We start from the raw sequence: 13,546 nt of genomic DNA on the forward strand, positions 1-13,546 counted from the left end.
AAAAATTATTTATTTTTTATTTTTGGCTGTGTTGGGTTTTCGTTGCTGCACGCGGGCTTTCTCTAGTTGCGGCGAGTGGGGGCTACTCTTCGTTGCGGTGCGTGGGCTTCTCGTTGCAGTGGCTTCTCACATTGTGGAGCACGGGCTCTAGGCGTGCGGGCTTCGGTAGTTGCAGCACGCGGGCTGAGTAGTTGTGGTTCATGGGCTCTAGAGCACAGGCTTATTAGTTGTGGCACATGAGCTTAGTTGCTCCACGGCATGTGGGATCTTCCCAGACCAGGGATCGAACCCGTGTCCCCTGCATTGGCAGGCGGATTCTCAACCACTGCGCCACTGGGGAAGCGCTCCCTTGGTGTTTTAATTTGTAATTGCCTGATGACATATGATGTTGAATGTCTTTTCATTCATGTACTTGCCATCTTTATATATTCTTTGGTGAGATGTCTATCCAGACCATTTGCCCATTTTTTAAATTGGGTTGTTTATTTTCTTATTGTTGAGTGTTAAGAGTTCTTTAGATTCATGTTTTTTATTGTTTACTTACGGTGGTGAGGCAGGAGATAGACGGGCTCCAGACTAGACATTTACAACAGCCTCCTGTTCAGGCTTCCTGAGGTGAGAAGAAGATGGGCTCCAGGCGGGACATTCATTACTGTAAGGCCAACTGGCCCGAGGCAGGGGAACGCAATCAGATTCACAGGTTGCATCAGACCGAAACTCTCCGGACCACCCAGTTCCAGAAACTGACCTGGAGACTTTCTGGACCACCCAGTTCCAGGAACAGACCTGGGGACTTTCCACTCCGCCCAGCCTTCCCGCCTTTCCGCCTTTCGAGGGGCGGGACTGACGGTCCCAGGACTGATGCGACCGGCACCAGATATTGCCACGATACCCGAAAAGACCACCAAATAAGGAATACCCTGCGCCCTCCCGGATTCGCCACACCCCTTTCCCTTCTTCCCCTATAAATTCTGCCCAAACCCTCGCCCGGGCGCGACTTCTGGCCCCTTTTTTCTTGGACCAGTGAACCTCTCCCGGGAGCGCTCTCTAATAAAGCTCACTTGAAGCTTTCCTCTGTTTCGCGGTGCCGTTTGTTAAGATCCGACCTTACAATTACCAGCCTCTTGTTCACATTGCCTGAGGCAAGAGACAAACGGGCTCTGGACTACATATTTATGACCGGACTCCTGTCTATATTTCAAGATCTGCACTTAAATGTAAGAAACAACAACAGGAATAGTGTAGATAACTGGTCATTTGGACACTTTTATGGCAGGGACAGAGAGGGGCTAAACCCTGTTAAAAGATCGAGAGGTCATACATTTCCCATCCTTGGGGCAAGGGAAACATTGCACATGCGCAGAAAGCCTCCTTGGGGGTCAAAAGGGAGGGGGCACCAGTCCATAATATGTGATGCTAAGGCCATTCCCTAGACCTCTGGGCTGGAATCTATCGTGGAAAAAAGTTGCGCATGCATGTCTGGGAGGGTCCTAGGGCAGGTCAGGTGTGGAAACAGATACCAGATACTTGGCCAAAGGTAAACAAAGACCGGGAAGAACTGCCCAATATAGATGACTTAACCGCCTCTTTACTGCTCTCCTCCTCATTACGGGGACGCCCACACCCTTTCTATCTGATGTGCATCTCTGCCTTGCATCTATCTTAACTAAACAAACTGTTTCTCTGTGTGCTCTCCCACTTGTTGTTGTGCTATGTCTCTAATAATAAACTTGTACCTGTTTTTACAATTTTTGCCTCTGTGAGAAATGCATTTTCCACTGGGGGCAAGAGCCAGGGAGTCTGGTGGCCAGGATTCCTGGTTTTCATCCAGGCTACCCAGGTTCAATTCCTGGCAGGGAATTAAGAACTCGCTTCACGCCACCACCCACTGCTGCCTCTCCGAGATCAGGGTAGGGTGGTGGGGCTCTGATTAGATTAGTATATAAAGTACTTGAGGGGAGTCCTTAGAGATGAAACCCAGAATGGCAAATTGAAGGGGACCCTTGGAGGGCTATTTTATTCTGTAGTACCAAGGGAGCCACTGAGGGCTATTGAGCAGCAATGGAAAAGAGTCAGGCTTCTGCGTTTCATATCCTGCACTGATTACACAGTGTTTATGCATAGTAATTGACATGTCAACGCAGTTAAAAAAAACTGGAGCCCAAATGCTCCATCTTAGAAATTCTCCAAGTCTCCCTTTCCCTCTTTATAAATTGCGTTTAATGCTTTCCTCCAAAGCTGATAATGAGGATTACATGAAAGAGTGTGTGAAGTACTTACTATCATCTCATTTAATTCTTAAGACCACTCCTCATTTGTCCCCCATGACCCATTTAATTATTTTACCTCATTTAACTGTCACACCTCCTTGTAATATTGGAGGAGTAGACCCACCACGTATGCTTTTTCCCAGGCTCTCATCTCCAGGGTTTTATTTGGTGTATCATGGATAAGGATGTTCCTGCTGTTGCCACTGCTACTGAATTTTTTACAACAGGCCAGGCAATTTGTTAAGTGCAGTAGATACAATATCTCACTCAAACCCCACAAAATTATTGATATGCCCATTTAGTTCACAGGGTACCTTGCCCAAGATCACCCAGCAATTAAATGAGGCAAGGCCTGCAACCAAACCCTGGCTTATCTAGCTCTAGCACCTGTGCACTTAACCATTAACTATACAAAATGCCTTTTATTGAGGACTGCTCTCTCTAGCAGTTTTCCAAGCACTCTGTCAGGACTTCATTGGCCTATTTATAGCATAGAATGCTACCTTATCAGGTTTCCCAGTAGGTCTCCCCCACTAAGCTGAGTCTCCTGAGGGCCAAGACCTTGTCTTAGACACCTTTGTTCCCCCAACACCTTGCATTGTGCTTGGCACATGCTGGGCTCAATTCATTCTTCCTGCAGATACTTTCGGAGAGTTTGCTATGAGCCAGGAGCTAATTAGGGAAATAACACAGTCTTACCAACAAAGACCCTGCCAACTAAAAAATTACCCACAACCTAAACGTTGAGAATTATGTTTTATTCAGCAGGAATTTTTAGGACTTCAAGCCCGGGAGGCAGCATCTCAAGTAACCCTGAGAGAACAGCTCCGGGGAGGCAGTGGGGGAAGCCAGGTTATACAGAAGTTTTACAACAAAGGGCAGGTAGTCCAAACGTCAAAAGATTATTGTTAATTAAAGAAAACCAGGTATCCCAAGTTAAGGAATTTAGTAGCTTTCTATGTATGGGAAGATGCAAGAATCTGGGCTTATTGAAATCATTCCTTTGATGTGCACCTCACTTATCTGGGGCCAGTATCCTGTGTTTTCACATCCTGAGTTTCCTAAGGGCTCACCAGCTCATACTGGAGGGCTACATCGCTAATGACTGTGACATCCTTTGTTTACCGTTATGACTGGAAATATTCCATTTCTCAACCCCTTTGGTACTAATAGAGAGAGAACATAATTTGAACACTGGGTAAGCACTATTAGAGTTAAGGTAAAAGTATAATGACTGCAAAGGCTGGACAGAATTTCACACACATTTGTAGAGAAAGGCAAAAGAATTAAAACTTCTTTCTCAAGAACAAGACAAGAGGATAGATCTTGTGAGTGACCCTGGAACTATTTCCCGAGGTAATGTTCACAGTTCCAAGGGTCAGAAGGCCCACAAATTTACATTGCAGTAGAGATCAAGTCTTACATCAAGTTTAAGTTCTCAGGGAGACCGGAAGATAGAGGGAGGGTAGGCAGCCGTTTCCCTGCTCAAAAAAATTGCATCACTGTAACCTTCCACTAGTCACTGGGATTGCAGCGTTACAGACCAGGACCCGCTCCCCTGGAGCTTACATACTGATACAACTTCAGACCATGGTCAAGTGGTCTGGGGGAGAGGAGGTCCACTTCCCGTAGCTAGTCGTGAAAAGCTTCTATGAAGAGGTGGAATTTTGGAGGTTTAATAAATCTTTAAAAAGCGAATGAGTGATGAATGACGAGCAACCTAGCAGTTGTCAAGGAGCTAAAGAACGTCTCTTCTCGGCATCAGGATCATAATGAAAAGGAAAAAGGGGAAAGAAACACTTTGGAGTGTCTGAGAATGAGGACAGTGCTTTCACAGGCCCCAGGCTGAAAAACGCGCCCCCGACTCGGTTTCCACCGCCCGGGAAGACTGAAATACCAAGGAAAAAACGGACACCTCCCAGGCTACGTTGGAGGCAGGGCTACGTTGGAGGCAGGGCTACGGCTGGGGCGGGGCTAAATTGGGGGCGGGGCTACGGAAGCCGTACGAGCGCCGGGGCGCTCGGCCTGGGCAGAGTGCGTAAGTCCGTGGCGCTCGGGGGGCTGGGGGGCCGTCCCAAGCCACCCCGCTCCGCTCCCCGCCCACAGCCGCACTTCCGCCGTCGCCGGCGTTCCGGAGCCCAGACGCAGCGTCTGAGTCGCCCGGCACCTTCTGTCAGTGGCGTGAGCGTCTCGCTGTGGCGTGTCGTCCGCGCTGCTCGGCCAGTTGTACGCCCGTGCGCTCGCCCGGCCGGCCGGCCTCCGGAGTTCCCGCCCGCGTCCCCCGGCTGGTCCGGGGCGTCCGGGCACCGCCTCGACGGCGGCTACGCCGGACGCGCGTTCTGGACCGCAGCCCGCACCCCGAGCGGACGGCGTCATGAGGCACCTGCCGTACTTCTGCCGCGGCCAGGTGGTGCGGGGCTTCGGTCGCGGCTCCAAGCAGCTGGGCATCCCTACAGGTGAGCGCGGGAGGGCGCGGAGCCCCCACCCACGCTGGGCCGGATCACCTGAGAGCGAGGACGTCAGCCGGGGAGCTCCGGGCCGGGTGGTGGGGCTACGGGCAGAGGTGACGTTCCCGTCCTCCCCGCCCCCGCTTTGTTGAGGCTGATGACCTTTGGTCGGACTGATGGAGCGCGTCCTTGCCGGTGGCTACGAGCTCACCGGCTTGGGGGGTGGTGAGGGCAGGAAGCCGGAGCTGAGTTTCGGGAGCCCTTTTTCCCGCCTCCCTATCCAGCCGTGATAAACCCGCCAAACGTGGCGCGCGTCTTTCTCTTTAGAAAATGTAATGTGGGCCCGATAGGCTAAATTCTCAAGCCAGATGTAAGGTTTTCGTTCTTTAAATACGTTAGTAGGTTGTGTCCAGATGATGACACAGGCAGATGAATGAGAACCAGGTATCTCTTTTGGTCTGCATTAGTTTTAGTAGTCAGGTCCTGAAGGTATGCTTAATTTTTCCTTAAAAATACATTCCAGGGCTGCACCTAGATCTATTAAAGCAGTCTTTGAGCTTGGGACCTAGTATGTATATTTCGAAAATAGAAAACTTTTCAAGAGACGCTGAACCCCTTTAAGAAGGACCAGGGCTAAAAAAAACCCCCAGCTGTTCATGTACCTGTTTTCTTCTACTGTGAGAGTTTACGATTTTTGGTACACTTACTATAACCTGGTAACTTATACATATATAATCTGGTAACTTTTTTCCTAACCAATCCATATGAAGAGGAGAAAGAAATCCTAGCCAGAGTATGAAATGATGGGATTAATAATTGTAGTTAGAGTCCTAGGAATCTTGTGAGGGTAATGATTTAGACTAGCCTTACATGTGAATTTTCTAAATATTGACTATGAAACTCTAAATATTAGCATATTTTCTTCTGTTGTTTAGCTAATTTTCCTGAACAAGTAGTAGATAATCTTCCAGCTGATGTATCCACTGGCATATATTATGGTTGGGCCAGTGTTGGAAGTGGAGACGTCCATAAGATGGTGGTGAGCATAGGATGGAACCCGTACTACAAAAATACAAAAAAGTCCATGGTAAGAATTAATAATTGTATTTCACTCTGTAAACAGAGAATGAGATGATGATTTAGAGTAATACACAGATAGAACTCATCAGTGGTGATCACAACATAATCCAAATATGAGAATTTACTTGACAGGTTTAAAAGTGAAGAGTTTAGTTACTATTTGAATGGAATAACTTTTCCATCCTTTTCACTTTCAAGATTATTTGTGTCTTTGGATCTAAAGTGAGTCTCTTATAAAGGGGGTATAGTTGGATCTTGTGTGTTTGAACCATTCTGCTAATCTCTGCCTTTTGATTGGAGAGTTTAATCCATTTACATTTAAAGTAATTACTGATAAGGAGAGACTTCTGATGTTTTGCTATTTGTTTTTTGTATGCTTTATAGCTTTTTTGTCAGTTCCTCCATTACTGCCTTTTTTGTTTAGTTGACTTTTTTTTTGTAGTGACACATTTTGATTTCTTTCTTATTTCCTTTTGTGTATTTTCTATAGATATTTTCTTTGTGGTTACCATGGGGACTGCATTTAACATCCTAAAGTTATAAAAATCTATTTTGAATTTATATGAACTTAATAGTATACCAAAACTCACAAATTACATCATTGTGTACCCAATAACACAGATTAATAAATTTTTATGCATTTATCTTTTAAATCATGGAGAAAATAGAAAGTGGAATCACCAGCCAAAACTACAATAATTAATTTTTATAACTGCCCATGTGTTTACCTTTATTAGAAATAAAAGTGAAATAAAGTTGAGTTCACCAGTTAATGTAGGTCATTTACTCTAATTATTTGGTCACCCTGTTAAGGTAGAACTGCTTACGCTGTGGATGGTGCTTTCTGATAAAATTGCAAGGTGATGCTTTTTTTCCTCTTTTTTTTTTTTTTTTGCGGTACACGGGCCTCTTGCCGTTGTGGCCTCGCCCGTTGCAGAGCGCAGGCTCAGCGGCCATGGCTCACGGGCCCAGCCGCTCCGCGGCATGTGGGATCTTCCTGGACCAGGGCACGAACCCGTGTCCCCTGCATTGGCAGGTGGACTGTCAACCACTGCGCCAACCAGGGAAGCCCTTTTTCCTCTTTTTAAACCCCTTTGAGAGTATACATAATTCTTCTGTTCTTATGAACAGAAGACCTACACAGCTGAAGTGCTTAATCTGCTAGATGTGGCTGAATCTTTGGGTCAGCTCAAGTATGTGGCACAAACGGTTATAGTTGATCTAAATTTCATCCTCTTTGAAGAGTTTATAGAAAAGTGCTGGTATAAGCAATAGAAGTGGCCCAGAACTACTTAACGTTGTGCTCAGTGTTCCTCTTATTTTTCAGGATTAAGGCTGTGTTGGAATAGATAAAGAAAATAATCGATGAAAGAAGGCAAAATATTTTTCTCTGGAATGAGAGAGGGAATGAAGGGGAGGGGAGGCTATCCCATGACTACTTTTTCCTTATTAGCTACTCAGATAACAGAACTCTTACTATAGAGCCAGTTAAGGAGTGCCTTGGAGGTCCTTCCATAGTTAGGAGAAACTCAGTTTTCCATTGGTAGGAGGTTCATACTTTTTAGAGTTTTTCTTTTTTCTTTTCTTTGCTGATAACAGACATACATGATGTACCTGTTCAAGTCTTTATCCCTTTAAAAAAATTGGATTGTCTGTCTTACTTAAAGAAGTTCTTAATATATTCTGGATCCAGTTCTTTTGTTGGAACTATGTATGACAAACGCCATCTTCCACTGTGTTGCCTTTTTTTTTTTTAATTCGCTTAATGGAATGGTATCTTTTGAAGAAGAGTTTCTTCGCTCATTCCCTCTGCTGTATTTGCTCAGTTTTTTCACCTTGATAAGACTCTTAATTACTTTGGTGCATGTTAGCTTTTTCTAAAAACAGCAAATCACACCAGATTTGTGGGATACCATCTACCTTACTCAGTTATAATGGTACAAGGTCGAGAACAGGAGCAATGGAAGAATTCAGGAAATACTGCACTTAGATTTTAACCTGTCTTTAAAATTTTAAGGAGGGTTGATTGTTTCATTTAAATTACCTCACCATAAAGATAAATTCAATTTTAACATCTCTTGACTGTAGGAAACTCATATCATGCATACTTTCAAAGAGGACTTCTATGGGGAAATTCTCAACGTGGCCATTGTTGGCTACCTCAGACCAGAAAAGAACTTTGATTCTTTAGGTAAGTTCTTATTTAGATCTTCTTAAAATATTACTGCAGCTACTCTGCTGCTTCTCCTAATAGTAATCATGGCTAGACAGATAATATTTGAGCATTTAATATGCTAGGCACCGCTTTAAGAGCCTTACATGAATCAACTCACTTTATCCCCACAACACCCACATGAGGAATTATTTTGCTGATTTTGCAGATGAGGAAATTGGCACAGAGAGGTTAAGTAATTTGCCCGGGGTAGCATAGTAAGTGATGGAGCGTAGATTCAAACCCAGCAGGCTGGCTCTCTCTCCAACAGTATGAAGTTAATGAAATCCTTATTTCCTTTTCATATTTTAAGGAACCAGTAAGAGTTAATACTGTGATGAATAATGGATGCTTAGCGGTAGTTGAAGTGTAAGAAGCAGTAAATCGGAACATTTAAGACATGTCAAGAATCTTAGTGTAGTGTAATAGTTTTAATTCTAATGTAGAGTTTCTTTTACAAGTGTAAATATTGAAGAGAATTGATAGTATTTGTTTCTTCCATTTAGTATATGCCATGTACCTTTCTGCCAATGCCTTTCTCTAAGTAATTGCAAGAAGATTAGGGGCATCTTTTGTGTACTATTGACTTTTACTTAAGTCTAGAAGAAAGGATGAAACAGACGTTATTGGGCATCTACCCTGTGCCAGGAACACTGCCAGCCTATGAGATTTTAGGAGAAGCTGAACAAAGGAGTAGTAAAAAAGCACAGCAGCAGATTTTCATTATCTTTACCTGGTATATTCTCTCCACAGAGTCACTTATTTCAGCAATTCAAGGTGATATTGAGGAAGCTAAGAAACGACTAGATTTACCAGAACATTTGAAACTCAAAGAACACGATTTCTTCCAGGTTCCTAAAAGCAAAATAATGAATGGCCACTGAAGGAAAAGCATCTTATTTATTCATTCACTGTTTTCTAATATATTACTGCTCATAACTCTACAGTCTCATCCTGGTTATATTTTAAAAATCAAACATTTTCCTACAGCTGTGAATTAAACAGTACAATGTAGTTACCATATTATGTTCCAACTGTTCAATTAAACCCATCGTGTTACAGTACTAAAAAGGTTCATTTTAAAAATCAAGATTCTTTTTAATGTAATATGTTGATTAAAATGTACCACTAGAAAGGTCTTAAGTGTTTTATAATGGAAATGAAATATATATAAATATGGGGAACAGGCAAGTCAGTGGTTTGAGATGAGAACTATTAATTCTCATGGTAAAATTCTAGCATGCATGTACCTGTATAGCATGCTCTGCTAATCAGAAGGCTCATAAAAATAACTATATTAAGCAGAGGTTTGACAGTTTATTACAAACCTAAGGGGAAAAATCCAGAATTCATAATTTTGATATTTTGTGCATTTATATATTATTATAGACATGAAGACTTGTGAAATTTCACTTTAGTTAGTCATTTCCTTTAAGGGCTCAAATCATTGTACTGTGTTCCATTTTTGTTACAGCTGCCTCAGTTCTAATTGGTCTAGACTCTCTCCCTATTATTTTTTTGTTTTTCTTTTAAAACCGTAAAATGAGTGTTTTTCGAATCTCTAGTTCTCATTTTTGTGTTGTGTAACACGTCTCTCTTTTTAAGAGTAGATATTCTTCAACATTTTTCTTAACCTTTGTTTCCTGTAAATAATTCTCAGTGTCAGTTCTTCCATTTAGAATATCCAACTTTACGTTTACAAAATGTAGAGTTTCATCTGCGTCTGTATCTGCCGTCCCATCGCTTCACTATATGAACAGTGATTAAGTGCATATCTCTTGCATTTTAGAGAAAACACCCAAGTGTTCATCTGTAGGTTTCCTCAGAGTTTAAACGAACACCTAGCATTTCATTTATATATACCAGTTTCTTAAACAACATAAAATACTTGTTTCCTCCCCTAGGGAAACAATTTAAGACCCAACTAAACTATGAAATACAAAGCTATTTGTTTTTAATGTGACTGTATGTTCCTGAGCAAATGCCGACTGTTGTAGTTGTGTGTGCACAATGTAATTTAAGGCTAGAGTGCTATCTAGAAGATAAATTTTAAAGATAACTCATTATAAAACCATTTTCCCCTAATCTGCATAAATGAGGACTGATTTTAACAAAACTGTTTATATAATATTTAGAAGAATATCTAAAGCTGATGTCGGAGAAGGGGAAGCAGGAATAAATTCAGTTGGATTGTTTCGACTTTTTGGTATATGAATTTATGGCAAACAGTGTAGTATGTGTCTTTTTCATTTCTTCTTTAAAGAAATACTTAGAAAATGTAATTTAATGTTAGAAATCCTATACTTGAAAGAAGCCTCAATTATCAGTGGTTCTGTGAAACAAAATTAAAAACAAACATGGAAAGTGTAAAAAAGATTTGTGTGTGAGTAGCTTGCGACTGATTGTGTCCTCATTAAATGTGAAAATTCTTTGATATTGTCACCTTACATTTTGTTAAATAACTATTGCTTTTGAAAAGCCTATAGTGTGTGGTTTAGGAGTTAGTTAACAGTGTCTACATTTTTTTAAGTTTTATATATAAAGTATTTATTATAAGAAATTGCAGTAGGGCCATTTTCAATTAGTGTTTTCAGGCCTTGAAATAAATCTTGACCAAGGGATGTTTCTTCTTTTTTTGTGTCAGTTTGAATCTTTTGATTTGTCTATATAAATTCCTGATTGGTTGGTTGATGGTTACTGGTTACTGTAAGGTGTGTTAGAGGCCCTGAATAGTGAGTTACAGGCAGCAGCTACAGGGAGAACCTGGCCAGCAGCGGTGGTTCTACAAACAGAGGCCTTGCCTTTAACGGCCCTTGTAGGTTAGGTCTGAGTACCGTTCCATAACCCCTGCTCCAAAACAGTGTTTTGTAACCCTCATGACTTGTGCCACCAACCCCCTCGCAGTGACTTGGGACTCTTGCCTGTCTCTACTACATGGAGCAACTCACAGTGGCTCTTTCAACACTTCATCACCAGTGCTCTCAGTTATGGAGGCTTAAAGCCTTGCAGTTAGGGCTGTAACACGGTTCTGATCAGGGAGATGTAAGCAGAAGTCTACTTGGAGTTTGTGAGGACAGTTCTGCTTCCCTGGTGAAAGTGCTAGCCTTTTCCTGTTCTCCTCTTACCTGGAAAATGGATGGAGGCTGATAGAGGAGAACCAATCTGACCTTCTGGGACTGAGCTAGGAAATAAATCTACCATATAGAAAGAAATGCCATCATAAGCAAGAGTTAGCAGAAACAAATTACAGAATAAGCTCTATGAAGGTGACAGATACGGGCATTATCAGATACAGAACTTGAAATCACTGTATAATATGTGTAAAGAAATGAGAGTGTCAAAAATGGTGAACTAAGGTTCTATAAAAAATCGGGCAGATTTAAGAATTGTCAAAATAGAATTGATGAAAAAATAATTCAAATTTAAAGCTCAGTGGACAGGATAAGTACAGGTTAGACACAGTTGGTGAGCTGTGAGATCTGACAGTCTGACTGCTCTCATACACCTATTGTCTATTCACTCCAAATTTGCTTCCCATGGTTTTTGTAATGTGGCTGTGACTTAACACTTCTTTGACAGTTGGCTTCCTTTTGGGTCAGGTCATACATGGACGTTGAGCCCTAGCTTGTGTCACAGGCAGCTCAGTTCTTGGACTTACCCCTGTGCTTGCTTTCCCTGTTCCTGAGTGTGTATTTGGGATAGACATACCTGACAACTGACAGAATCCCCACTCTGGTTCCCTGACTGAAACAAGGGCCAAGTAGAAGCCACAATAGTAAAGCAAGTCAGTGCTACATCTCTGGGGAAATTGCCAAGTGTCATCATTAAAAATACAGAAAGAAAACAAGCAAAAAAAAAAAAATACAGAAAGATTCAGGGTAAAGGCTCCTAACATCTGTTCAGGCTGTACAGAAACTTAGTGGATCTTGGGCAATGACTGTATTATCAACTAATCAGGTGATGACCTCAACTGCAGCTGTTGTCCAGGATATATAAAATGTCTCAACAGATTTCTAAGGATTGGTGTAAGGAACATATCACAACATGATGGAGAAAAATCAGTATTTTTAAAATACAAAAATATCACAATGGAAAGCAATGTTGAAATGAATGATAATATGCAACATGTAAAAATTTATAGGTTATAACTAATGCTATCAAGAATTATAGCTTTAAATACATAGAAAAGAAAGATCAATAATCTAAGCTTTGATCTCAAGCTAGAAAAAGAATAGCAAAAGAAGCCAGACAAAAATGAGTACACACTGGGCTTCCCTGGTAGCACAGTGGTTAAGAATCCACCTGCCAATGCAGGAGACATGGGTTTGAGCCCTGGTCCGGGAAGATCCCACATGCCACAGAGCAGCTAAGCCCAGGCATCATAACTACTGAGGCTGTGAGCCACAACTACTGAAGCTTGTGCGCCTAGAGCCTGTGCGCCGCAACGAGAAGCCACCACAATGAGAAACCCGTGCACCACAACAAAGAGTAGCCCTCGCTCACTGCAACCGGAGAAAAGCCCATGCACAGCAACGAAGACCCAACTCAGCCACAACTAAATTTTAAAAAAAGTGAGTACACTGATTCTATATAAATTGTAAGAACAGGCAGAACTATAGCAAAAATGGTCAGAGTGGTTCTAGAGGACAGGGGTGACAGGATTATGAAGGCTGTTGGGTGCTTCCGTCTCTGTCCTGTTTCTAGATCTGGGTGATGGTTGCATAATGTGCTCGCTTGTGAAAATTCATCAAGCTTTATACCTACTTGTACACATTCAAATAAGGCAAATGATGTTTTGTATAGCTTGGCTGTGAATATCATTTACACCGTCAAGAATTACAGCACTGAATTTTTATGAAGCAAAATACATTTATTGGAAGGATGAGGAGGGAAGTGTGCAGGGGCAGTGATGGTAAGAGTTTGGGAAAGAAATGCTCATCTTCCGTTAGTGGGAAGTGAGTAGGTAGATACCTAACCTGAAAACATAGGAAGCAGCAGTATAAGCATCTGCCTTAGGGACAGGGAGAAAACATATTAAATAACTGAAAGGATTGAAATTGCTTGCTTCTAAGGAGTGGGAAATGGGATGTGATGGGAGCAAACAAATTAATATTTCTTTTTCTTACTATGTCTTGTTAAATAATTTGATTCCTTAAACTATGTGCAGGTATATCCTGATGAAAATAAAAATTAGCCTTTAGAAAGTTAATTATGTATTTGGAGGGTGCTAAAAAGTTGTGAAACTTAGGATAAACTTTTTTTTTAAATTTATTTATGGCTGCGTTGGGTCTTCATTGCTGCGCACGGGCTTTCTCCAGTTGCGGTGAGCAGGGGCTGCTCTTTGTGGTGGTGTGAGGGCTTCTCATTGCAGTGGCTTCTCATGTTATGTAGCATGGGCTCTAGACACGCAGACTTCAGTAGTTGTGGCTCACGGGCTCAGTAGTTGTGGCACACGGGCTTAGTTGCTCCGTGGCATGTGGGATCTTCCCGGACCAGGGCTTGAACCTATGTCCCCTGCATTGGCAGGCGGATTCTTT

The 13,546-nt window shown here is 42.2% G+C and overlaps 1 protein-coding gene across 1 annotated transcript; it reads left to right on the top strand.

Annotated features, from left to right (window-relative positions):
• The first annotated feature begins 4,295 nt into the window (after positions 1-4,295).
• RFK (riboflavin kinase) lies at positions 4,296-10,630 on the top strand. Its single transcript, XM_060153428.1, has 4 exons — positions 4,296-4,726; positions 5,653-5,804; positions 7,886-7,988; positions 8,763-10,630. Exons 1-4 carry the CDS (start codon positions 4,645-4,647, stop codon positions 8,891-8,893), a joined length of 468 nt encoding a protein of 155 aa, XP_060009411.1. The 5' UTR covers positions 4,296-4,644; the 3' UTR covers positions 8,894-10,630.
• Positions 10,631-13,546: the final 2,916 nt, after the last annotated feature.

Source organism: Lagenorhynchus albirostris, chromosome 7, assembly GCF_949774975.1.
Source record: "Lagenorhynchus albirostris chromosome 7, mLagAlb1.1, whole genome shotgun sequence".
Taxonomy (NCBI): Eukaryota; Metazoa; Chordata; class Mammalia; order Artiodactyla; family Delphinidae; genus Lagenorhynchus; species Lagenorhynchus albirostris.